The sequence below is a fragment of the Cygnus atratus genome, chromosome 19 (genome assembly GCF_013377495.2).
Source record: "Cygnus atratus isolate AKBS03 ecotype Queensland, Australia chromosome 19, CAtr_DNAZoo_HiC_assembly, whole genome shotgun sequence".
Lineage (NCBI taxonomy): Eukaryota > Metazoa > Chordata > Aves > Anseriformes > Anatidae > Cygnus > Cygnus atratus.
The window spans coordinates 6,491,393-6,517,859 of record NC_066380.1 but is presented as its reverse complement, the minus strand read 5'-3'; the positions used below and the strand labels follow the sequence as shown (position 1 = coordinate 6,517,859).

The 26,467-nt window shown below is 45.8% G+C and overlaps 1 protein-coding gene across 1 annotated transcript in view; it reads right to left on the bottom strand.

The window, feature by feature from the left end:
• Nucleotides 1–25,750, bottom strand: part of DNM1 (dynamin 1) — a 68,137-nt gene extending 42,387 nt beyond the window's left edge. The window contains exons 1-3 of the mRNA XM_035555335.2: nucleotides 25,431–25,750; nucleotides 1,705–1,778; nucleotides 360–509 (exon numbers count right to left, since the gene is read on the bottom strand). Of these exons, the coding sequence (XP_035411228.1) occupies nucleotides 360–509; nucleotides 1,705–1,778; nucleotides 25,431–25,591 (385 nt within the window). The 5' untranslated portion in view covers nucleotides 25,592–25,750. The remainder of the gene's footprint in view (nucleotides 1–359; nucleotides 510–1,704; nucleotides 1,779–25,430) is intronic.
• Between the last annotated feature and the right edge of the window lie 717 nt (nucleotides 25,751–26,467).

Sequence of the window (26,467 nt, the reverse complement as noted above, 5' to 3'; positions counted from 1 at the left end):
CTCCCATCATTTTTAGCTCCATTTCTTGGCCCAGAAAGCAGTAAAGAAAGTTAGAACTTTACAGTAATGTCAATACTGATGGAAAGGAAAAGTCTCTTAAGGAAGAAGGTTCTGCAGATATCAATTGCTTCTGGGAGTAGCTCTGTTAGCAGTCAGATATTTCATTTGGCAGACAACTTTTAGAAACATGGCAAAGACTGGCAGGTTGATGCACCACAGACCAGGCATATCCCATATGGGGATCGAAGTAAAAAGTAAAAGGCAGGCACACTCCCCAATTCATCTTTGTCTTTACATTATGACAAAACAGCAACCTGCCTCACTTATCCCCTGACTTCAGAGAATGTATTAAGACTCACCATGGGGAGAATAGACTCTGAGGTTAATGGGCACAGGGGAAATCCCTTTGTTGGAGCCAGTAACACGATCCGTTTCAGCCTCAATCTCCAAACGGACCTCCTCAAAATCCGTGAATTTTTTTCCTTTGCAGTGTAGGAACTCACCATATTCTGTTTAAAAACAGAAGCAGAGTCAGAGATGGTCACTAGAGTAAGAGAAACTTAGTCAAAAGTGTAACAAAAATATAACCTGGATTTTTAAGATAAGAAACAAAGAACAGTTGAAGGGATGAAGTGTGGCAAGTGTCTTTCCCACTATAACCTGGCTGGTTGGCAAAAGTTACTGCAATCACACCATCAGATCAACATCGGACATAACCTTTGCAAGCCCGAAATCTTTCCAATTCAGCTCTTCTCAGAGGTGGCATCCTCACTTGTCTTTATTCAAGTAATAATCCAAGACTCCCTGTTGATACTAAGCAAGCTTTGCATTTACATACTTGCAGCAGCTGTGACTTCCACAGCTGCATTGGGAGATACCTTTGTATTCAGAACTTGGACTAGCTCTGTATTCAAGTACTGGGGCTAAATATTAGTCTCATTACATGATGAGAAAAGACAAGAGAGCCTCAAAATAGCAAAAAAAATCACCCCCAAAAAAATCTCCTCACATGGTTTTGAATTTGTTTGTTTGTTTTTTCTTTGCCAGTCATTGACTAGGCCAACTAATTCAAGAACTCTCTATTTGAATTTAAAAAGCCTCCCAAAAGTCAAGCTGTCTCCCTTAGCATAGGCAAGGGGATTGCTGTGAACAGGTCACATCCACCTAACAAGAGAGAAAGAATACCCTGAAACAGTCACTTGTCAACTCCTCCTCAAGGCGATCTTATAGGAGATCTCATGTTTGAAGGGGAACACTAATGAAAACACCCTGCAGAGAGCAAAAAACTGAACAACCCAAAAGACCAGCCACAGAACTCTATAGTCATTCTTCAGATCCCAGCATTCTCACATTTAGTTTTTAGTGCAGTAGTCATCTCACCCCCTTATTTCAGAGGATTATCAACAGGGTCCTTTAGCTTTTGGGTCTTACCTATTCATAAGGGTCACAGCTGCACAGACAGAAAAATCATGAGAAGTATATGCATGAAACCCTGCTTAGATCAAACAAAGTAGCAAAAGACGGAAAATGCTGAGTATTTAATGCATCAGATGTTAAACAGGCAGAACTGAAAACCAGCTGCAGGTCATTTTTATGGTGAAAAGTTATTTACTTTTTCACATTGTGCATTGTCATTGATCAAATAAGACCTTTCTAGACCAAGACAGGAATCCAGCTGGACACACGGGGAGGCAGCTCACATACCTGTGCTGGAGTTTACTAGCTGCAGGACCAGTGGGCGTCTGGTTACGATGCCAGAACCACGTGGCAGAAAGTCCCTGAAATGAAAGAGGAAGTTTCAGACGAGTGAATGATAGTTTCCTTCCCTTTTCGTGGCTTTTCTGCTTCCATTAATACTCATGGATTCCAGGGTGCTTCAGCCACAGCTATGATAGAGTTTAAGGCACAAAAACAAGGGCTCCTCCCCAGGGAGGAGAGACTGCTGTTCTGAGGAAGCCTATGCTTGCAGCACATTCCCTTTAGCCCCATCTGCAACAGCTATGGCTCCTTCCTCTGAAGTTCCATGCTAACTAAAAACCCCAATTAATATAGCTATATGTGGTTTGGTTTTGTTATCAAGGTACAGCTCTGTCTCATTGGAAAGGAAAGCTGATGCAGAGACTGAAAACCAGCATGTCTTCTTTTGACAAAATACAGCTACCTGAGCCACAACAAAATCACTCACACCCTGCACACTGGAACATGAGAGGACGCTATCGTTCCAGCATGCAACCAGTGTATGATCTGAAGCAGAATAAATAGCAGCCAAAGGCTTGCGTCTACTCAGGGCTTTTTCTGGCTAAAAACTCAAACCTGAGTATTGCCAGGGCTAAAGCAGCAGCAGCTTCCTCCTGAACTAAAAAGAATCCTCCAATTTTCTGTACTTCAAGTCATATCAGGGGAAGGAAGCCTTTCACTCTCCTTTTCCTAATGCTGACTTAGCATCCACAGCCCACAAGTTCTCCTTCGCTTTTTCTTTTTTCAAATCCAAGTGCTTCAAGCAAAGCTAGGCATGCTTACTTACATCTGCTGATGACCTTGCTAGTTTGTGGCCTGTTCTCAAGTCCTCAGCTGTTTACATGGCTCTTCAAGAGTCACTGAGCATTTCTGAAAGCATGATCAGTTTGCTTCCTTACATAGTGGAGAAGCACCACTTCAAAAATACGGTGTCTACAGCACGAATACAGTTGTCTTTGTTAAAAGAAGCCCTGCCCGCATTGCTTGGTTGCTGGCACGCAGTCCTCTCTGTTGATAGCTCTAGCAATGCATAATTTTGCCAATTCAGTACTGACTGTAACTGCTCCACTTACAGAAATCCAGGCCCCTCGATTTTCTATCGTGCCATTGTCCTGCATGAACTTAGTATAGGCAATGGAAATGAAGACAAGGAATGAGCTTTTAACACCTCAGACAAGGGCTTGAGCAGTCGTGATTTCAGCTCCTACTTTGGCTACTGTCTTCTTATATAATCTTATGCAACTTTTTCTACTTCCCTATATTTCCCTTTTTTCAGCTATAAAGGCAATTCCATATCTGTGGCCTGCCAGAATAACTTGGTAATCAAAAGCTGCAGAGTGGTTTCAAGTGACGAGAGGTAAGGAGGCATCCTACAATCTCTAACGCCTCAAATAGAAATATCTCCTGTAAGTTAAGTCTGCAGTAGTGTGACTTCTGATACAACTCTACTGCAGTTAAAAATAAGACTGTAACCCATTCTCATTACTTTAGACTTTTCAGAAATATAAAGTGTTAACTGGGATCTTTCATTTGTTTTTTCAAATACAGCTCCTTTTTCCATTCCAGTGGGATTAACCCTGGAATCTTTGAGGCATTGCATCACTCCAGCAGTTTTCTGCTGCCTCAGCTTCATTCCTATAGATGTCTCTGGTCAATATGTGAAAGAGCGCCACTCCAGCATCTTTTAGCATTTAAAAAACCCATCCAAGCTGCACTGGCTTATTTTGACCTTATTGTAGGTGAGGAAAAGGTATAGTGTAACTATAGATTCCCTTCCTAGCACACTGAGATGCTGTTCCAGCTATTGATCTCCAACTTGCAGCACCAAATCCTACCTTGCTATCAAAAGAACATTACTTGCATTTATAAGAACGACACCTCTAGGAATTAAATTCTCCTGGTATCATGCTCTGTGTTCTCCTGAAACTTCCTGCTTTGGCCCAAATCCTAGCTTTTTCTGTTGTCCTTGTCACAATTAAAGGAAAAAACCTCAGGGCAAAGACAGATGTAAAACTGATGTGGCTTCTGGATTCCAGCATTATACAAAACTCATACAAATTTTTTGCATTAACTGAGTAACTTCCAGACTATTCAAAGAAAAAAACACACACACAAAAAACAAAAACAAAACACTGAGTACTCACAGAAGGCAAGAGGCCAAAAATATAAAAAGGATAATTCAAAAAAAGTTTTCTGCCAGTCATTTTTCAATAGCTTTCTTCTGAGCACCAGGCAAGATGTCATTTGAGTAACTCCACTGAATTCAGCCAAGCCAAAACAGGTAATGTTTAAGCCTCTGACTTTCTGCTACTGTTGTCAACCCTAGCAATTGCACCCTTTAAAATACTAACAGTATGCTAGTTCACTGTGATTTGAAAGAACACATTAGCCAAGTATTTTCTGGTTTAGAGTCCTTCATTCCAGAACTGCATGCTGTTAAATTTAAGTTCAACCTTTACATAGCAGTATTACTAAAGTAGCACCTCCTCAGTTTCTATGTCAAATTCCAGGCTGCCCAGCGTTGGGAATCTAGGGCTCATCTACACAGACATTTACCCGTGGAGTTACACAATTATAGTTATATTAAAATAAGTCAGTATAAATATATAACCAGTGAACTATTTAGGAATATAAACACATTATTGGTCCTCTTCCAGGAAGTCTCCCTTCCTAGAGAGGTTCAAGGTTAGTTACCCAAACCCATAGCTGGTCACCTAAATCAGTTATCTCAGTATTGTTTTCAATCTGAATGAACACAAAATTTGAACCCTAAATAACAGAAAATGAACGTGTTCTTATCCATAAGCTACCAGAATGTACACGTGGTTCAGCTTACAAGTTTCTTTACGCTCGACCCCCATCAGGGGTTACAGCCAAAAAGCTCTATAAAAATGGATGCGCTATCACCCCATTGCATCCGTATTGTTTCCCTATTGGTTTAGCCCCCTCCTTTCTCTCTGGGACAAACGCTTCCCTCTCCTGCTCAGGCTAAGCCTTTCAAATCAGACACGAAAAAGCCCAGATTAGTAAATTCTGTGGCAAGCTGGCTGGGTGCCAAGGAGAACACAGCGTAAAGCAGCCTTGCCTGCCCTCTTGCAGTAGGCATAATAAATTACTTCTGTAAATAACCTACAATGGAGCATGTGTGGCATGGACAGCACGTGCAGCCCAGGTTGAGCCATTTAGCAGCCGGGGAATGGATTCCTCCTGATAGAGCAGCACCAAGTGACAAAATTAAGCCCGACTGAGGAGAGAGAGAGAGATAAGAACAACACGCCGGATGAATTGGGCAGACAGGAGCAGAAAGGTGAGATAAACTGGCTTATTCAATTCTGGCACAGGAGATGTGCGGTAGCAAGGCTGGGAGCAAAGGGAAGAAGGATGGAACACATCTTGGAAGATAACGTGCTGCAGTATGCCCATGCTGGAATGACAAGGGCAGCCAGGATTCCCCTTGGAAAACGAGGAAGCCTCTAGCGTGACATCAAAAGCAGCCTCATTACACAGACTGCTGCACGAGATGCTGTGCCTGAAAAATGCTCTTCAATTGGGTTAAGGGCACCAACCCTCTGTTTTCCTCCTTTATTTTTTATCTTAAGGGAAAGTTACTTTATTGTTTTGTTTTAACACGCAGGACTGACGTGACATTTGATTTCCTATCCTTTTAAGCAGGAATACCACCCTGGGACACTTCTTTGCACTAAGTTTCACCCATAAAGCATAATAAAGTAGCAACTAAAACAGAGGCGCAGATGCCGTATTCAGGAAATAAAAACACTTAATTTGCTTATATCTTTCATTTAGGTATTGACTCAAAATTCCCCCTTAAGATACACAGTTATCAGTTCTAGTAACGCGATTCCAAGCATTAACAGAGTTGGAAAACTAGGCTCAGATCAGCTTTATTCTCCAAACTGTCAGTTATTGGAAGACTGAAGTACATCTGTTTCACACTCTTATTAGTAAATTTTTGGTCTGACAAGTAATAGCTCTCCTCTTCTAAACTAAGGGACAAAGAAATAAGGTTGTAAATCCTACTGGGTCTCAGGCTGAAAAGGTTCAGGCAGGAAGTAACAATAAATACCTTTTCAGGTCACATTTTGCATTGCTCATTTCTGAAGTACTTACACATGTTCCCAACTAGCTTCACAGCTACCTCAGGGCAAAGCCAGTCACATCATCCCTTCCAGACTTATTTCTATTTTAGTATGCAGGGCTGCATTAAAGCACAGATTTGGGCTGAAAACTGCATTTGTAATGCAATAGTCAAAAAATATTTGAGGGATGGAAAACAATTTAGCAGTTACTGTAGAGCAACGCTCAGAGAAAATCCAAACATGTCACCGGCTGAAGCATTAAGAGAATCATGCAAAAATGTATAACATTTATCATCAGGGCACCAGGGACTTGGGGGTTCCCTATTAGTTTTTAAAATTAAAGTCAGGCAACTCTATGAAAATCATTCATGCATCTGGTATCTTGGCATCCTACAGAACAAAAAGGTGCTATCAATGATAGAACAAGCAGATATTTACTCTATAATCAAGTTCCTTCCCGACAAGGCACTGAAACTTTCAGACCAGTTGACTGCGTTTATTCACTGCTCCTATGCTCAGAGAGCAGTGACCACCCTATTAAAAGACAGCACTCCCATGAGCTGGCTTTCTGCAGTAGGACCACATTTCTTCCTAGAAAAGGCGCACAATGCACTCGCTAGTCAAAAAACATACAGGTTTACCCCTTTGATCAAACAGTCTGATGTCTTCTTGTTACACGAGAGACTGTAGTAAGATCTTTGGAAGAACCAATCTTCCAGCATCTCTTAGCAATCACTAAAACAATCATCATAGGCATATTGTTCCTAGTTTACCTGCTTTGTTGAATAAACACTTTCAAACCTGATAAACACATGAGAAAAGTGACTGCATGAGCAAGCCTGCCCCTTCCTGCTTTGCTCAGAGCAGATTAGGTGACTGTTCTGGTCTTGTGCTCTAAAACAGAGAGATTCCCCAGAACAGTTAGAGTAGCATTTAATTCCAGCAACAGAGCATTCGCAGCTAACCTGCCCATGATCTTGGGGCCATGCCATTCTGTCAAGGCAACCCCCTCTTCCCAAGATGCAGGAAGGCAGCATACTAACAGCATCCCTACGTACCAGCTCAGACTGCAACTGCTTCTCGACACATCCTCTTCCCAAGAGGATTCATCAGTCCACAGGATGTGCAGCTAGGACTCCTGGACTGTAATATTAGGTTTGTAATTGGTTTATTAAGCCTCACAAACAAGTTACAATTAAAGCATTTTCACACCTTTTCCTTCTGGTAACCTGCACTTCTGAAAGAACAGCGAGTCAGAGCTTTTCCATACATGACTTTAGTCTCAGTAAAGAAAAAAGAGAAGCAACTTCAGTGAAGTTGCAACAGAAGTCATTGACAGTCAGCAACCAAATCAAATACACATCTTTTGTTCTACGTAGAAGAGACAAAATGCTTTTGCTACCACTTACTTTCCCTTCGGGCCTCCAGAGAAGTTGGAAGGCTGTGAAGATGTCTGTAGCAGGCTTTAAAATACAAGTCTAGTATATACATTAATACAGCATCCTTGCAGTTTGTCAGTCCTTTGAGATTCTTGGATTAGAATGCGCTAAAGGTGGTAAAGCCTCAATTAGAAAGCCAAAGCAGTAGCTTACAAAGACAAAAGGAGTTCCAAAGAACAGAAGAGTGAACACCATCTGACCATTTAATTTCTATTTGCTTACTTATTAACCAGCTGCAGACAAGTACGTTATTAGGAGATGTGATTAATCCCCAGTTTGGATTATATTAGCTTCATAAAACTAAGATTAACACAGTATTCAGTTTCACATGGCTGTTTCTAGTTTTAAAATCCAGTATTTGTTATTTCCTGTGCTCTGGTGGTGCCCAGGGATAACAATTCAATCAGAACTTCATTGCACAAAGTGCTATGCCATTACACAGCATGAAATACAGTTCCTGCCCCTGGGGACTTCACTGTCTACTTACACAGTTCAGATATGCTCCTGTTTAGGCTTAGAACTAGATTTGGTTTATCCGTCAGGTCTTATAGTTGATCACTTACATGTCCAGATCAGGAGTCCTTTGTTAACTCACTATGGCACAATGCAGGACAAGCATCCCAGTGCAGTCTGGGGGTGTTGGTACCTCTGACTCTCCTGATAATGGTACTGACTGCCAACACTCACATCTTCATGCAGACTGCATTTTATCAACAGTTTGCAAGCCTCTGTAAACAGCACAACAGCTATGCTTTAAGCATTCTTACGTCTCAAATGAACCCTTAAAAACACAGGCTGACACCTATGCAGCACATTAGCCACTGAATATTTATAACAGTAAATATTTTTAGCCTCAGTCTTACCAACTGCTAAAACAAACACCTCAGGAATGATAGTAGCTTCCTACTTCTTACAGGAGCACTCAAGCCTAGGGCTCTTTCATGACAGACATTACCCAGTTCAACTGGAAGGTAGAGGCCAGATGCAGGAACTGCCCTGGGGAGCACTTTCGTGGTCTGATCCTTCAAATGACATGCATGTACATGCATAAGCAACTCCGTAACTTAAACGTGGGGCAGGAGCAAGGGCAAGCATGTCCTATCCTCTGCCAGCCAGTCAGCTAGCATAAAGGCTGTGTTACAGATTTAGTCTTTCCTTTCCTGCTGACTGTGGCCTCTGTGAGCTCTTATCTTCCCCAAACAGAAGTGCTGCTCAGACAAAAAAAAAAAGCCAGATTGCCCAACATGAACAGCAAGAATTTAAATGCAGGTACATCATGAACAGAAGTACCCATCACCCTGCTGTTCTAACAGCATCTTTCCTCTACCCCTAGCTTTCAGCCTTCCTTCATGCTCACCATGTGAACTCAGACACCAGTCCTACAGACTCAATCACATGGTAAGTCTCATTCTTAAATAGCCATGTTCTCTCCAGCAAGGTTAGCACTTTTCAACTCATGAAATTTAAGCAAGGGGATGTGTTATCTGTCAGTTTCTGCAGCACAGTCATGAGTCTAGCTTTGACCCATAGTGAAAGACAGCAAGACCACAAGCAGTTGGTAGAATACTTCCTAAGAGTGTAACTAGTACTGGTCACACAATGGATACATATAGAAATAGAGATCTATTGTAGTGACATTCATTCTATCATACAGGCAACGTTACTGTACACAGGGATTCATTATTCACAAATACAATTGAGAAATGAAGACAGGCAATACTTCATGCGTCATCATAGTATACATGCTAGCAGAAACAAAAGAGAAGGCTTTCCACTGCCTTGTACCTTGAGTTCCTATTTACAGTCGTGCAAAGGGAGGTTAGCACTATTGTGCTGGCTTACAGCCCTTACAATTGCTTTACATAATTCTGGATCTCAAGCAGCATCTCCAACACCTAGCCACTTCTCCCCAGCACTGCACAGCTCTCCAACCCAGCAGCAGAAAGGGCCTAGAAGAGTCAGAGGAGATAGATAATTAACTAGACAAAAGCTTCTGAAATTCACACCTTCTCCTAATCCTCATCAGCCTTGAGTTCTGCTCCTCCGCACAGTATTGCTGCTGACACCAGTATATGCCCCCAGCAAATGAGAGGTGCTGTCTGAGAAGCCTTTATTAAGGTTTTATGCACAGACTGAGGCACTGTGATCTTCCAACACTAAAGGGTAACAGCTGGGTTAATTCACTGTAGGAAAAAATAAGCGTAGAAATAGGGTATAACACATTCACATAGCACTCTGCTCCAGAAAAGATTCTCACTGTGGAAATCCTGGTACCACATTTTTTCCTCTGCCCCTTTCACAACTGACCAGGCTGTGTGGTGTTCTGGAGCTCTCTAGCATCTTTTTCCCATGCTATGCTCTCATTTTGTTCTAAATAAGAAACAGGCAGTGTTTTCAGAGAGTTTACACAAAATAAAGTTACATGAGAAACCTACATTTACTGAAAGAGGCAATATTTTTAAAAAAATGACCTCACATCACAGAGTTGGCCAAAGAGACAAAGCCTTTCTGAAGAAACTGTCCCCTCCAAGAGAATCCCCCTCCATAGAAAACTGCATGGCTGGCTGTTTAAAACCTTCCGTATAGTAAGCTTAGAGTCAAATCCATGTCCTCATGAACAAACATAATGGTGGGTTTTGTTTCACTGACATTGGGGACTAAATGTGCCACAGAAAGCCAGCATATAACTGGGCTTCCACCTCAGCCACAGGGCCTGTCTCCTCACAGGAGGCAGGACAACTGCCTAGCCACTGATCTAGGTGTACAGAGGTGATTGTCCCAGTACTGTCCCGTGTCACCTCCTTGAGTGAAACCATTCTTGTTGGAGCATAGATCTTCTCTTCCCTACAGAAGAAAGCCTCTGTTACTGAAATGCATTGTCGTATTTATATGCTCTTGGTGGTCTCTGGGAGGTCCCACATGCCTTGAGGATCAGGAGTCAGTTAGAAGTGAGTTTCCTCACAACACGTTTGTTGAGCCAAACGTGTGCTGAGGGGGCTCAGATGACCAGATGGGGGACAGGCCCTGAACAGTGTTCCTTCACACCCCTGGTGTTTCAGCCTCAGTGGCTGGATTCAGACCTCAGCCTGCAGCACCGTTATGCACACCACTGCTACAGCAAGAAGGAAAGACACAGCAAGTTTTACAATAAAATTTTCTTAGAAGCAGCTCTCCCCCTTACCCTCTTCCAGAGCACAGTAAGTTGTTCTTCTCTGGCTTATCTCTGACTGCACAGACCAGTTCCCAAGAGTCACTGCAGTTACTGCCTTCTTTATTCACCCTTTCCACAACTCCCTCTTTTGTGCTTCACTCAGCCTCTCCTGCACATGACTCCCTGCAGGTCTCTGAAAGCAGCAGGATAAGATAAAGTTTTTTCTGCTGTTTATTTTGATTCGAATCCCTTGGGGTGGTTTTCCTGCTTCACACTCCACTAGCTTCAGGGTACATCAACATTTGGAAGAGAGCTGTGTGTATTATGCCAAGTCACGGCTGCACCAGAGCCTCTGCACACCAGTTAGACTTGTGGGGAACTTCAGAGTTTCACGGCTGTGCTGCTTCCACAGGGCAGCAGACACACAAGGAGGTGAGGAATATTCTTATGCTTCAGGTGGTCCACTTTCATCTGATGGCCTGTGAGCCCACAGAGAGCAGTGGCATAGCCAAGAGACTGCCCCAGGGATTTCTGCTGCTACATCTCTGAAGAAATTCCAAGAAGTCCACATACCCTAGGTCACAACAGCAGGATCTGGCCTAACTTTCTAGGTGCACCATGCATTTTTAGTTGACCTGAAACGAGGGTAGAGAGATGTTGCTGCATTCTTCTGATGCGTCTGTGTATCAGACTCAAAACCAAGGGTGAATGTATTCAATCAGCTCACCGGCTGTGCTACAAAGCATGATGCAAGGATTTCTCATTCAGAGCTGCACTCCAGCCATAACTCAGTTTACATATTACATATACTAAAGTCCTCACGTACAGTGAGGGGAGGCAGATGCTGAGCAAACAATTTCTCTCCATTTGAGGATTATACAACCCTGCACCCTATTTGCGTAGAAATAACAGAAAATGGAATTCCTCAGGAGGAAGCCCAAGGCCCAAATGCGCTCAGGAATTACCATTCTGCCAGTTTTCCATGGCCTGTGCTTTCTTCCTACCTAGAAATCTAGGCTTTCCCTCTCAGTCATTGCCTGGGACAAGTACCTTTAGAAGACAGGATTTCAAGTATCACCTGAAGCCCTTGTCTGTAAGATTTCAGCTTCTCCCAGTCCTTGCAGACACCACAGATAGTTCCCAGCTCTTGCGGAAATGCACACCTAGAAGAAGGTATGCTGAAATGTGAGCACAGTCCATCACCTTCATCATCCTAACTGGAAAAGGACTTTGCACTATACAGTCACAGATGCTGTGCTGTAGTACTACAGGCTTCCTTTCCAACTGTTAGAGACCAAGCTTAATCCTTTGTTTCCAAGTGCCATAGAGGGCTGTGACCTGGGGAATCCTGGCACACAACCTGGTGCTGTCCCTGCAGGGGAAGCCCATGGTGGGAGCGGATTGGATCCACGTGCTTCTCTCCCTACTTGTGATCAGGGACTAGATAGATAATCCCTTCATGGGCTGCTGCTCTACAATTGCAGTGCAGCAGCCAATCCAATCTGAGAGCCAGAACCAGGCCCAGGGGGATAATTCCCCTCCTACTTCCCTCCAACATGGTGAAATCTACTTGTTCCTATGGAAACAAATCAGTTTTGTGTCCACACAGTTCCTGACTCCCTCACTGCTGTGCATCAGCCCCAAGCTGCTGAGGCTGACAGATTTAAAGCAAGTGTCTGCAGCTATAGGTCAAGAGTTTGCAGGAGGAACAAGAGGTATTCCTGGCGCACAAAACCCACCATCTCACCCGAGATGTCATTTGCTTCAGTTCGTCTCTGCCGTGAGAGAATTAATCAGGAACATCCCTCCCCTCCTCCATTTCGAGGGCTGACTTATCTGCCAGATCCCTCCCTGCTACCATCCTGCAGATGGGTTAGCCCAGAACATGTGAGGACATAAAACACAGATGGGGAAGGAAAACAGGGCACTTCAACACCTCGAGTGCACTTGTGAGCCAATTTCCTCTTTGTATTTTTGCAGGTAGCAACCGTAAAGGGATTTTGTTGTTTGAAGCTCTGCGTTTTACTGAGGAAGATTATTTAGAGAGTGGTACAGCCTACAGTGCAAAGCCTGGTCTCAAAAAGTCACTGCCCATTATAGCAAATGCCGCATTGACTCTAGGCTGCAGCACTGGGGAAGGGAAGAGCCTTGAGAGGCTGGAGAACTGCAGCAGTACTGCGTGCAGCTTCCTCCGGGATCTTCTGGGTAACAGAATGAAGTCCTGGATCTTGCTTGACACCTTGGGATATCTGAGGTAAAGAACAACACAGCACTGATTCTACATGACAATATCAGGAACTCGAGGGAAAAAGCAGCCCAGTATATCCTAAGTGGATGTGGCAGCAAGGCTTACACATTCATGGAAAACGCAGCTTTGATTTCAAGGGTAACAATCCCAGGAGAAAGAAAACAAGGCTGATTTCACCTTCGGGGCTCTAAATTTTCAGTTCATTCATGAACAAACAAACCCACCTAACACCAGATCTGGGCAGTGATACCAGGATTCAGGGGAATAGCAGCCACAGCACTGGTGGGGTCCAGAGGCCTCCACAGCCACAGCTACAGAAAATACAGTACAAACAGGATGCACCAGAAGCTTTAAAGGTCTGTTTTACAGACCTTTGTCTGCCTTGCTGATTTTTCACCACCATCATACAGAAGCAAGTTTGCCTTTTGCTCCCACTGAAGCATGTATACACTGGCAAAAAGAAGTCACGTTAATTTATTCTGCTATGTAGCTTCACCTGCAAGGCTTTATCTCCATAACACTCCTGCAACTTTCAGACACTAGTCTCAAAGAGACAGACATAACCAGGCATCATCAACACCCTAGCAAGTCAAATTAGCCCAGTCCCAATTGCAGTAGTAAAGAAATCCAGTTTTTGTAGCCACAGAGGTAAACCCATGACCCAGCATCTTCGCTGGTATCCTCAAGCTGCACTGATCTGACATAGTTCTGCAGTAACACCGCTCTGCTTTGGCGCAAACAAATCTACTGACAAATCCTGGCTTTGCCATAACACAACAGTTGCAGCCCTGAAAAACATGACCCACACAGCACCTGCAACTTGAGCAGGGAGGAAACAAAAGGACAAGCTGTACAATAAAACTCTGGGGCAGGAATGAGTAACTGCTGGGAAAGCACAGCCACAATAACACACTAGGATTAATGCACGCTCAGACTGACAAGCAACACACTGGCCCTGCGATTTCCCCACCACCAGTGGGGAAATACCATCTGTCCTACCTCTCTGGAGTCAGGCTGCAGCTGAGTCTAGACTAAAAGCTGCCCTGCAGCAAAGGCTGTCTTGTGCTGAGGGACACCAACAGACCACGCAGCAGTAACCAATATTCCAGCTGTTCATGGAGACTCCAGATATCAAGGGGCTTATCCCCTTTTTGCCCCCCTCTCCAGAGAGGGAAACCCAGGGCAATGGCAGACTCAAAGACACCAAAGACTCACGGTGTCACCTTAGATTTCTTGTTAAGGCTACCACCTCTGGAGTCCTGGTATTTGCTGCAAGGAGAACAGAGATGCTCAAGGCACTGCAGTATGACACGTCCTCCTCCCCCAGGCAGCAGCATGTGCCAGGGAAGGAGACAGTCTCCAAGAGGCGGAATGTCACAGAGTGTACAGGGAACTGAAAGGGTTCACTGGAAAAAGCAGAATTGTTTTGGTGAGCCCACTAATAACCCAAACGGAAGCTGTATGAGGAGAACGGGTGGTATCTCAAGCTGTGATGTGCTATCAATGGCCAGACAAGTGGTTGGTTTATAAAATTCAATGCACATGCCCTGGGAATTTATCTTGCATCAGAGGTAAGAGGCAGAGCACACTGTGGGCAGTGAGGTAGGCCAGTTCCCTACTAACAGGCCAGGCAGGAAGGAGTTCCGCAGGGTAACTGCATCATTCGGCACCCAGGCACCCTGGCCAAGCTGTCTGAGGTGCAGGGCTGTCCTGCAGAGGGGATTTAAGATGCCAATTTACATTTCTGCTCTGTCTGGGGAAGTAGGCAGGAACAGCGCCAAGCTCCTTGCTACGCACTGCACCTCTGCAGTTTCAGACGTAATTAGGATCACCCTGACGAGAAACGTGGTGCAGAGGCACAGCTTCTTAAGCCCTTGAAGAAAAACAAGCATACGGATTGCTAGCACCTCTAGTGCAGAGGCATTAAACTCTACTTTAAACCCTACTCTAATTACCACTGAAGACATCTCCATTTCCAGGCTACACCAAACTGACGGATGGATCAAGAGCCCCAGAAGAGGGAAGCCATCACCTTTCTGGCTGGTTTCACCAGGACGATGCATTCACCAGAGCCTTTCTGACCAGCCGGTGGGACAGCACTCCTCACAGCCCAGGGAGTATTTTTCCTCTGATCACCTTTAGGCAATGACCATAGGAGGTGACAAAAAAAAGACGGGTTTATATACAGATCAACATCCACAGAGTTCCTAAAGGAGCCCATACCTTCATGAAAAACTTTTAGGGCTTAAATTCAAAAAGCAGAAGGTCAAAATTGGTGTTGCATGTTAACAGACACTCTGAACCTAGAGTGAAAATGTGGTATGATGACCAGGACAAACAGACCAGAGTCCTCTGGTCTTCCATTCCTTTCTCCATTTTCCACAGAGAAAGTGTTTATCTAAATCCCTTCCCCTGGTATCTTCCCCCCCCACCCCTTCAAACCAACACACCGATTACTAATACCATTTGCTTTTGCCTGTCCAGTTCAAGGTCAAAGGTGTTCAAACAGAAGATGGTAAAATACCATGGTAATGCAGGTCTTCACTTGTTCTTTTGCTCTAAGCATTCTTTAAATATCATTCTTTCAGTTTCCTGAATGAGTTTTTATAGACAAATAACCTCTTTCTCTAAAAAGAGTCTGGAGCGCCAGGTATTTTACAGCCCTGGCATAACAAATACATCATGTACAAACAGGCACACACAGAGCAATCCCTAGGAACCTGAACATCAAACCAAAGCAGCAGAGCCCCAACAGAAGAAATATGTTGCAGGGGTCCCATCCGAGAGGTGTGCTGATGCAAAGAGGTGCCCCAAGTGCCAGCACTAGAGCTGCAGCATCAGCTCTGTAGTGTGACACATGTTGTGCACCGATCCCTGGAGGTCATTCTGCATTTTGGTGTGTTCCAATCCCCTCCTTGCCTCCAGCTATAACCCTGCTGCAACAGATCTCCTCTCAAAGCCATCACCATGCTCAGGCAATTCCCAGCTATTCATAGAGAAGCTTCTATTAAAAGTAAAAGCACAATCAGCTTAAGAAATATCCAGAGATTACTCAAGAGATCACAGCAGCCAGAGAGAGAAAAACCTAACGTGTATTAGAAACAATGGGCCCCCTCCCCACTCAGAAGGGTGTACAATCAGAATAAGTCACAAACAAGATAGTGGAAACAAAAATCATCATAACAACTGTCAGAGTTTGAGCTTTGCCTTCTACTGGCTTAATTCTGAACTAAAAAGGTCACCAGGTGTATTCCCCTGCTGACAGAGAATCATTCCTGTGCCGGCAGGCAGGTGGCAAATGGACAGTTATTATCATTATAAGCCTCTGCTCATAGAAGTTTGTAATTACCCAGATGAGGAAGAGCTCTCAGAGCTGAAATGGCCTGCTAATTTGTTCTCAGAGCCCTGAGCCAGATCCTTCAGAATTTACTCTGCCTTTACACATGTAAAAGTAACAGGAATGCAAAGAAGAGGAGCTGAGCAGAGACTTGTTCAAAGGCTTTTGCCTTTAGGTATCTCTTCCTTGTGCTAAGAAATTCAGCGTAGTCTCCCCCAGCCCTGGATCGTCTATCTCAAAAAAAAAAAAAAGAGGTTTCTCCTAATGCTCTCCAGGGTAAGTTTGCTCTGCTGTAAAAATGCCTGCAGATGTTGAGAATCAGCTACTCAGCATCTCTGTAGACTTCTGCCTTGTGATGCTTTCAGAAAGGGTTTAAATGCAGATGAAAAACTGCTCTGAAATATGGCCGCAGTTTATGCTCAGCCTTCATACAGCATTACAGCAACATCGTCTGGCTCTGCAGCCAAACCCTACTGCAGTATCAGTTTAAAGTCTGCCGTGGCCTTTCTCAGGCATCCCAATGCAATGCTGGCCATTCTTACATCAAAACTGCTTCACATACAAAAAGCGAGTCCTAGCATAGTAAGACAGGATCCCCGCAATTCTCCTCTTTGGTATGGAAGCATTAACTCTTCACCCTTCAACACAGCTGCAAAAACACAACCTAGAGCCATAAGAAACAGGAAAGGGAGTGTTAAAGGGGACCGTTGAGGCAATAAATTATTAAAATACTATTTTCACCCCCAGAGACTTGAGTTCAATTCCTGTTTCAGTCACAAGTAAGGAACTCTAAGGAACTGGGTTTATTCCAAACCTCATTTCATATAATTTTTTTTCATTATGGCTGCAGTACAAGTATTTTAACAGAGCTTATAGTATTGGGGACATAAGCCCTGATTTTTAGAAGGGGAAGGCCAACATTTTACAATGCAGCCCTTACAGAAGCTTTGGAATTCTTTATGCTTCTCCTGGAACACTTAGGGAAGCAGTAACCTTTAAAGAAAGATTCCCCCAAGCATCCCTGTTAGAAACGGATGTTTTCAATACAAAAATCTGCACTGCTCTTCTGTTAGCCTAACCGCTGCGTCCAGGCCTCTGAGGAAAACCACACAAGTCACAAGATTTGCAGAAAAGTGGCAGAAGTTGGCAAGTTTGCTTGCAGTCAGCAAGACAGTTGGAGAAGCTTGCAAAAAGCCTGCTTCCAACAGGCCTCCCAAAGCCTGCTGTGCTGAACTGCAAGAAGCGACCGAGCAGGCTCCGAAACACCACCTCGCTTCCATTTGGTCCTGGCTGCTTCTACCAGGGCTGTCGAGAGCATCAAACACTGCAGAGATCTGAGACGCTGTTAGATTTCAGGCTCAGGGCTCCTTCTTCCTGTATCGTGTCTTGAAGGGAAGAAAAGCAGTTATCTGTTATAGTCAACACCAGCCCAGGAGCTGTGACAAGCCTGAAGGTCATGCAGGAAACAACCATCAGCAACTTAATTGTTGCTTTCATGCATCTATACAAGAGCCTAAGGAAATTACTGGGCTGCTTTAGATTTGATTTTTGATAAAGCATTCACTAACAGGACTTTGACAACAAAGTTTGGACACAAGTACAAAGTATAAATGAGTCACCTGGCATAACTGCTTAATTATCTAACATGAAGTTGTGCTCTGGGCTGCCAGTCACGATGTTTCGATGCACGCTCTCACCCGCTCCTCAGTAAACACCGAAGTGTTGTCTCAGCCCTCTCTTCACAGCCACCCCAGTATTTATAGCAGCTAGTCCTGAGTAAGACACCCAATTTTCATGACTAAACACCATCAGGTCACACAAAGTGAGCATGACCCATGCTTTAGAAGGACCATAAACGTAAATAAAGACAAACAGCATTTTGGAGCTTTTCAGAATGAGGCTTGCTTGCAGACTAACCTGCTAGGGGCCTGAGCAGCCACCTGTGAGCTTAAACGCACCAGGCACAAAGCCCTGGGCTCATTCCTCTCCAAAGCCCATGCTCAAGACCCATCCCTGCCCTACCCAGACAGGCGGCTGGGTTCGGTTCAGGTCAGTGGGCAGGAAATTACACAAAAGGAGCTAAGGTCCATGCTGCAGCAGGTGTGCAAACAGCAGCTCCAAGAAGTTCACAACCTACGCAGCTCTCTCCATGCATCTCAGTCTACACTCAAAAACTTGAGTGCTACCACCCCATCTAGAGCAGCCTCTTGTTCCCCAGCGCTTTCCAAGAAATCCCCAGCTCCTCACACCCAGTAAGTGGTCTCTGCCAGCAGCACCAGTCCCAGTTTCCCGAATCTAAGCAACCTGTGGTTCAATACCAGTTGGCAAGCGAGGCTGCAGGAACAGCTAAGGCCCCTGGCACAGCAGCACCACTGTATGGATGGCAGTTCTTCCAGAGGGCTCAGGCAGGTATCGCTGCATCACCCCTGCAGAGCTTCCATTTACTGTTAAGAAAAACAGCTCTTTATTTCTTGTGGTTGACCTTTTCTAGTGTCATTTCAAGCGTCTGTTAACAATAAGCATACATGACATGGCAGAGACCTACAGCCTCACCTTCCTGCAGGAAGGTGCAATAAGTGAACCACACGAGAACCTCAGCTCGGAGCTGAGAGCAGGACTCTGACCCCGCAGCCAGCCAGGCCTGCCTGTCAGGCGGCGTGCCTTTAGCTGCCCTGCTCAGTCAGGATGTGCAAAACCAGGTCTGAAATCGGGAAAAATTCGGTTCAGGTGCAGTGAGAAACGAGCCCACCAGTGGGCTATTTCCCCACCATGCATGACAGGATTTTTTATTTTGGCAGATTTAGTTTTAGCTCTCCTCCCAGCCAGCAGTGCTCTGACTCATATGGTTACACATTTGAGAGTCCAAGAAGGAAAGTATTACACCCAAAGGTTTTTTTTAGTGGCATATTAAGAAAAAAGGGTTGCTGTTCATACTGCCAGTAAGTTCCTTTTCACAGATGCTGCCACCTCAAAACCAGTTTTGCGTTGGGCATATAGGCCGATCACCATGTGCTTCTAGGTGACCGCCTGCCACCCTTCAGTCAGACTTCTGGTTTTGCCACTCAGATGCGCTGCCGAAAACAGAAATCCGAGTATTGGCTCACGCGGGTGGAGCACTCACGGGTTTGCATCTGTCTAACAAACTTGCTGCTCAATAACAAGTCTCATGCCTGCAGCTAGTAAACAGCAAGAGCTACGTTTCCTTGATTAACTTAAAGTTATCAACTTCTGTTTCCCCTCAAAAAGGGGTTTTCTTACAGGTCCTAAGAAATCCTCCCTCCAGAATTTTTACTCACACTTGGACTGCCAGGCTCAAACTTGAAGTATGAAGCAGGAACGTTCGGGAATTCACCCGATCAGGAAGGGGACCAGCTTCCTGCCTTAGAATAACATTTTCAGAGGCTGCCTCAGACGTGAGGCGCCTCAGACAGACTCCCACACCTTCTATTTCAGCCTGGCGGAGTTCTGCCTACTCACAGCATCTGGGGAAGGTGGGTTCAAGGACTTCACGTGGCATCCCCAGCTAGGTATTGAACTATGGCTTCTGAAAACAATCAGTAGTCTTTAAAAATAGAAGCTTGTCGTCATAGTGTTTGGGGTTCTTTTTTTTTTTTTTTAAACTGTGTGAAAAGTTTAAGCATGTCAAGTTTTGGAAAAGAATAACAGCTTTAGCATATAGGAGTGCTTTTGGGAGCTTCTGCCTTCTTTCCCCCACTGGTTTTGCAGACCCTTAACAGCCCTGTGCCACAGCATACTGTTTATAGAGCAAGCACAAAAACACCTCTTACCTACTTCAAGGCACAGTAAGGACTAATTATGCTCAGGATGCCACAAGATTCCCAACATGAAGGTTATCATGGTAACAAGGAAAAGCCCACCCTAGCAGAGAAGGCATCCTCCCAGCCTGCTAGCTCCCAGGTGACAAACACCAGCCGCAATAAGGCGACCTGTCACTTTCACACACCAGCAGGTCCGCACAAGCCCCACCTCTCACGATACCGAGCATCACCTCCCAAGTCAGCAGCACAGCTGGTTTCCTTTCCTTGCGCAAACTCTGGCATGACCCAAGACGTGCCATAAGGAGCTCTTTTCCTAGTGAATCTAAGGCTTGTGGCAGTTACCAGAAGCATGAGATCATCACTAAAGAGTTAAGCTGAAGAATACAGTCAGACAGCAAGATCTGCAGAGAACATCTAGCTGCTGCAGGAAGCAGAAAATACATTAGCCTCGTATTCACTTGAGCCAACCCCTGTAAGATTAACACAATAGTCAGAGGATAAACACAGGCAGACACGGCTGCACCTACAAACACTGACATTCATGCATTTTATTTTTCTTCCTACAGCCACTCATGTTATGTTTAAACTTAATTATACATGCCCTTCTAATTATCCTCCCCCCACAAGCGTTTGCTAGGAGCTACGTAGATTTTTCTTAAGTTAAAATAATTTATCTTGTGGTTGATTGAAACACTACTCATTTCCTCCAGTGTTCCACACCTTTTTTTCCTTCCCCAATTAATCCAGGATGAAGAGAGGTATTTTCTTCACTAAAGACCAAAGGCTTGCTGCCATTTGAAGGATTATTATTTGGCCACAATGCATGTCCCTAAACAGCAGGGCCCTACTCCTGGCTCTTGGATCATCCTCTACAACCCCAAATAAGTCATTTCCCAAGCACTGTCTGTATCTTTAACTTGCAAATATATAACAGCATTTGGCCAGCTCATAGATGTATTTATAATTAGAGACCCTTAATTGTTGGGTGAGTCTCTCTACCAGCACTCTGGGCATGTAAATGTATCTCAAAGCAGAACAGAAAAAGACATTTAAGGGCCCATTTTGTGGCTAGAGAAGATTAAGTCAGTGAGTGCATCTTCTTGTTTAAATTATCTGCTGCTAAAGTACTGCATTGATGCTCAGCACTACCCAGTACAGTAGACATCCTTGATCTATATGCAACAAAGCTATGATTTTTAGATTAAATCCCTCAGTTCTCTTACACAACACTCAAGCTCACAAAGCAAGTACTGCAGGAGAAGACTGAGCAAATTAAAAGCTTCAGGATTATTGACAAAACTGGTTTCCTGCAGTACCTGGACTGGCCAGGTATCTGCATCTCTGTAGGCATCCCCGTAGGATCTTTCACTTCTGGGTAGTTGTTAAATACTGTTGTTGACCTCTGAAGGTATTTTGTTCAAGAAGCTTCCCACAGCAAAGCCAAGTACATGTTATCAAAGAATGCATGCCCTCATCATATCATTTGAGTGGAAGTATTTCTCTACATGGCTGAGGAGGGTTGAAACATGAAGATACTAAGCTGTTCCTCAAAATTAAACCAGAAGCCAAACTAAAATCTGTGGCTTCATGATCTAGCTTTGTATTTTCATTATGTGACACAGCAAAACAAAGACAGTTGTAGCACGTTGCCTTGCCCTGTCTTGTTTTGTCAAAGCAGCCACTGTAGCACAAGTACCAACCTTAATAGGTATTTATCCTTACTACTTCCACAGACATTGCAGTGCTGCATTTCCCCTGCTCTTTTACCCATGTCAGTGCGTACTACAGAACGCCATTTTATTGCTGAAATCTGTTTGCTAGGAGAGATGGGGCTAGCTCAACACAACTGAGTTTTGTGTCCATACCTGCCTCCAGTTTCCTTCTAGGCAATTTACAAACATCAGCTAATTCAGCATGTACCATCAGAGCCTGGTGACAGCCTGCTAAGTATATCTATTTGGTTTGGAATATAGCAGTTCACAAGAGAGGAGGATGCTTTTGAGGCTAGCGCTCAAGTCTGGGATCAAATAAACACCAATTCAGTTCCTGCAGTTTCGGCACGGCTTAGCTCCCTTGATCAGAAGCACGATGGTTTCACCTCCATTCAAGTCCTTCCACCTACTGTTCCCAGCTCTTAGTCATCCCCTTCTCAGCAGCCCCCTTAGGCCATCTGTTCTCTAGGAGTCAGAGGTGCCTTGTTTTCTCCATGAAGAGCAATGCAGCTGTCCTAACGGTGCTGAGCAGCACGCTGCCTTGGATCAGCCGACGAGAACACAAGGCACAGACATTTATGCAGCCATCTGAACACAGTCCAGTGCTTTCAGTTCTTCCCATTTGTAAAGCACAGATAACAGTAATACTTCCACAAATCCAAAGATTTCTGTAACAGTGGTTTGACATCTCAGGGTTTTAAAAAGGCTCCTAGTCATGATTTATTTTCACATAGCAAAATAACAGTAGCACGAACATGGATGATCTTACAAACAGCTTTATGAGCTGTCTTATATTTCCCTCCTTCTCAGTCCTTTTGTCTCAAGTCATACTAGCAAATATGACTAGTTCTTTTTTAATTAAACCAATTTTGCTGGTAGTAGTACCAGCTTTAAGACCACCTAATGTAAGAAAGGTGGCAGCAGGGAGGTAGCAACACCTTAAGTGTGGACTAAATGACCCCCTGAGGTCCCTTCCAAGCCGAATTAGCCTGTGAGCCCATAACCACAGCAGCAGGAAATGCCTAGAGCTGACCAGATTAACCTTCCTTCCAGTTCTGAGGCCCAGGATAAACTAGTCTATGAAGAGATGTGTCACCTGTCTGGTTTCAACACAGCTTCTCTTGTCTCTTCAGTGATTTTAACACCATCAGCCGGCATCCTAGTCACCATGCTGAGTCCTCGGCAGCAAAAGCACACATAGCTGCCTCATCGACATCTGGTCTTATAAATACAGGCTCTGCACTGTTGGATAATCTGTTAACAACAGAATAAATGACACTGAAAGAGTAATTAGCAGCAACTAGGAAGCCTTTGCGTTCAGGAGGAAAAAAATATTTGTTTGGTAAGATACACAAGTAAACACTGATTGCAGTCAGCAATCCTCTGTGCTTCAAGGCTTACAGTGTGCGTGGGACTTGGTGCTACTGCAAGATGCCAGCAGCAGCCCTAGGCTGAACCCTGCAAAGCCAAAGGCTAGGTCAGACACAGGGGATAAACATGCTGTCCTGCCACGTGAACATGGCTTGGTGACAATTTGGAACAAGTCCCATAGGTACGAGCAGCCCTGGCAGGGCCTCCAGCCCCTCTGAAGTGCCCGCACCAAGCACGTCAGTCAGTACGACTGCATCAGCATTTGTTCTCGCACAAATTTCCATCCACTCGAGCTCATCAGCACCCGCATTCACTGCGCGGTGAGCAGCTGCCACACCACCATCCCGGGATCCAGCTGGAGCAGCGACATATGCCATGTCCACACTGCAGCCGTAACTGTATTCGGTCACAGTGGAGCTACACAGTTTGCCTTATGCCTACTCAGCCAAGAAAATAGACCCTACGATGATTACATGGAGGAGCCATGTTTATTCTAGATACTATTTCATAGCTTCTTATCATGATTTTCAATACCTACACAAAAAGATGAGGCAATACACTACAGCAGGGCCCCAACATTATTTTAACAAGATTGGGTTCTGCAGCATACACGCATTCGTTCTGTGGAAGGAAGGCTCGTGTTACTAGTCTCTAAACTAGACGGCTCTCAAGGGTATCAAATGGAGAAAGACTTCTTCCCTTTGACACGTTTTCCATTTCCACTCCAGTTATTTCCTCTAACTGCTTTTCTACAGACAGCTTCACTCAGGCCTCTCAGCTCCTGCTCAGGGGACCCACCATTATTTCATTTCCTAAAAACCACAGCACCATGCACACTGCTGCAGAGACAACTGATGGTGCACAGTGAGGTCACAAGTTCTCCCAGGAATTATCCAAAAAGGCAGAAAAGAAGAAAACAATTGAACTTGTTTGATCTCCAACAGGCAGACAGATTCCCCAGTTCTCAACTGGTACCAGTGGAGATGCACCAAGGGTTAAGATATCCCCTTGTGTTTGCTCAGAGGGGGAAAAAGGGGCAGTATACCCCGATCCACCAACTATCCTTCGACAAACCCTGCACTGGCCCAACAGCCATACATTACACATTACGCCACTGCAGCACTGATTGCACAGATCCTCCAAAAGGGATTTACAAGGTTAGGCTGCCAGCACTTAGAAAGCTGGAAAACAGCTGAGCCAACAGGTGAATGTTTTGCTTACATATTCCAGGGGACTTCTTTTCCCCTTCTTAGTAAGCTATGGCACTGCAAGTCTTTCACTTTGGTCATGGGAAACATTATTTTCTGGGTCTATGGATAAAAAAAGTGGGTCGTGGCTGATGACCAGAGGCTCAGTAAAATGTGTTCATGCAGTGTCCTTCCCTTGGCGTGAATCCTGGGATGCCTGGGGGATATTGCATGGACTGTTGGAAGTTGGCTAGAAAGGATTCTAAATCCTCTAGACGTATACCTGTATTTTTTAAGAAGTCTTACTCCAGTGGTGCTTTCTTTGAACCAGATACAATCCCGGACCTTCTCCCCAGAGCACACAGCACGCACTTCGCTCACTGCTCAAGGCAGAGGTCCAGAATTTGGGGTGCTCACAGCCAAACAAGCCATCCATACACGCTGCAGACCCTGCCAGCAGTAGGAAACCATTACAGGCCATTCTGTATTGCACAGATTACATCAGAGGAAAAACAAATGGGGGGTGAGGGAACGACATCCCCGAGATGTTGTCATAAATGCAGTTTTCTGAAAAAGAAAAGCCCACGCAAGCACCTGACCAGGTATCACAGTGCTTGCTGCTTTTCAGACTAGGCAACAGCAACCCACACGCTGCTCACAGCATGAAAAAATACCTTGATAACCAGACCTGTGTGCCGCTGAACGCAATTAATTAACGAGGCCAGACACGAGCTGCAGAACAACCCCCTCCCCAGGTGCTGTGCATCTACACGGAGCAGCAAACGGGCTGCGGATCATGAACGCGAAGGTCACACGAAGGGAAGGCACCGCTACATTGCCTGCCACAAAATGGTAGCACCAGCAATCCGAGGGCAGGGGAGAGAGATAACCCTGGATCCCCCCGGCCTCCCTGACATGGCACCCAGCAGGATGGGAAGCAGGGCTGAGGGTTCAGCCGGAGCAGCCCCAGCCCCTAATTGCAACCACACGGGGGGGACCCCGAACCCCACTCGGAGGTGGGGGGGATGCTCCTGCCGGCTCAGGGGGGCCCCCACAGAGGGGATAACCCCCCCACACCTCGCACCGCAGTACCCCGGCGCTCTGCAGCGCTGCTCACACGCAGCTCCCCCCAGCACTGCGCTGCCCGTGCATTGCATCGCACCGCCCGTGCGCCCCAAGGCGCTGCCCCCTGCAGCCCCCTCAGCTCTTCTATCCCCCCGTATCCCCTCACGGCCTCTGCGACCCCCTGCAAGCCCCCCAGCCTCTCTGCTTCCCCCCCGCACCCTTTCTCCTCACGAGCCCCGCGGCTCTGCCCTCTCCCCCCCGTAGCCCGGGACGCTCCCCCCCAGGGACCCCCCCACCACCACCTCACCTCCCGACGAAATTCTCCAGCACCGAGCTCTTGCCGGCGCTCTGCCCCCCCACCACGGCGATCTGCGGCAGGTCGAGGTTGGCGTTCTGCCCGATGGCGGCGAAGGCGTCCTGCAGCCGGTTGACCAGCGGGATGAGGTCCTCCATCCCGCGGTTCCCCATGGCTGCGGCGTGGCACCGGCACCCCCCGAGCTCGCACCGCTGCTGTTGCCGCCTCCGCCTCCTCTCCTCTCCTCTCGCCTTCACCGGCGGCTCAAGCCCGGCCCTCACCGACCGGCCGCTGGGCACCGGCACCAGCCCTCGCCCCGCTCGACGCTGCCCGGGCTCGGCTCGGCTCAGCCCCGCCGCGCCTGCATGGAGCTCTGAGCCGCCGCCAGGGGGCCTTAAGGGCGACAGGAGCCGCGCCGGAGCCTGGGAGTTGTAGTTCGCTACCTCAGGGGTCCGCCCGGTGGCAAAGACCCCCCCCCCCGGTGTCGTTCACCCGCCCACCGTCGTCGTCCACCCTTGGCAGGCTCCGGGTCACGGCCGAAAGTGCCGCGGGGAGGAGTGGAAGAAGGGCTCGGGGCTGTGTGGTGCCCTGGTATGGTTCAGCTGGGCACCTGTGTGGTGCATCAGGTACCTGCCCGTGGGCCTGTCCGGCTCAGCCGCTATCTCTGTTTAGTTTAGTCACTGTGTATGCACTGTGCAGTCAGTGTCCTGTCACGATTTGGTCAGTACGTGCGTATGGTTTGGTTCCTGCACCTGTACAGTTTGGTCTCACAGGTGATAAAGGTGTGCAGTTGGTCAATGCGCACTGGGGATGGGGAAGGGGTTGTGTCAGGATGGCACTTGTGGAATTGCCAGAATACACAAAATACTTGATACGATTCAACTAGAGACTTATAAAAACACTTGTGCATTTCTGCTACTTGATCCTCATTGAAACATGGATGAAAAACATAGATTTCTGTTTACTGCTGCAACAGAGTAGGTATTACTGTTGCTCCTGTCCTTGCTTTACACAACCGCAAACAAGTGATTCATTTCACGCACTTAGAT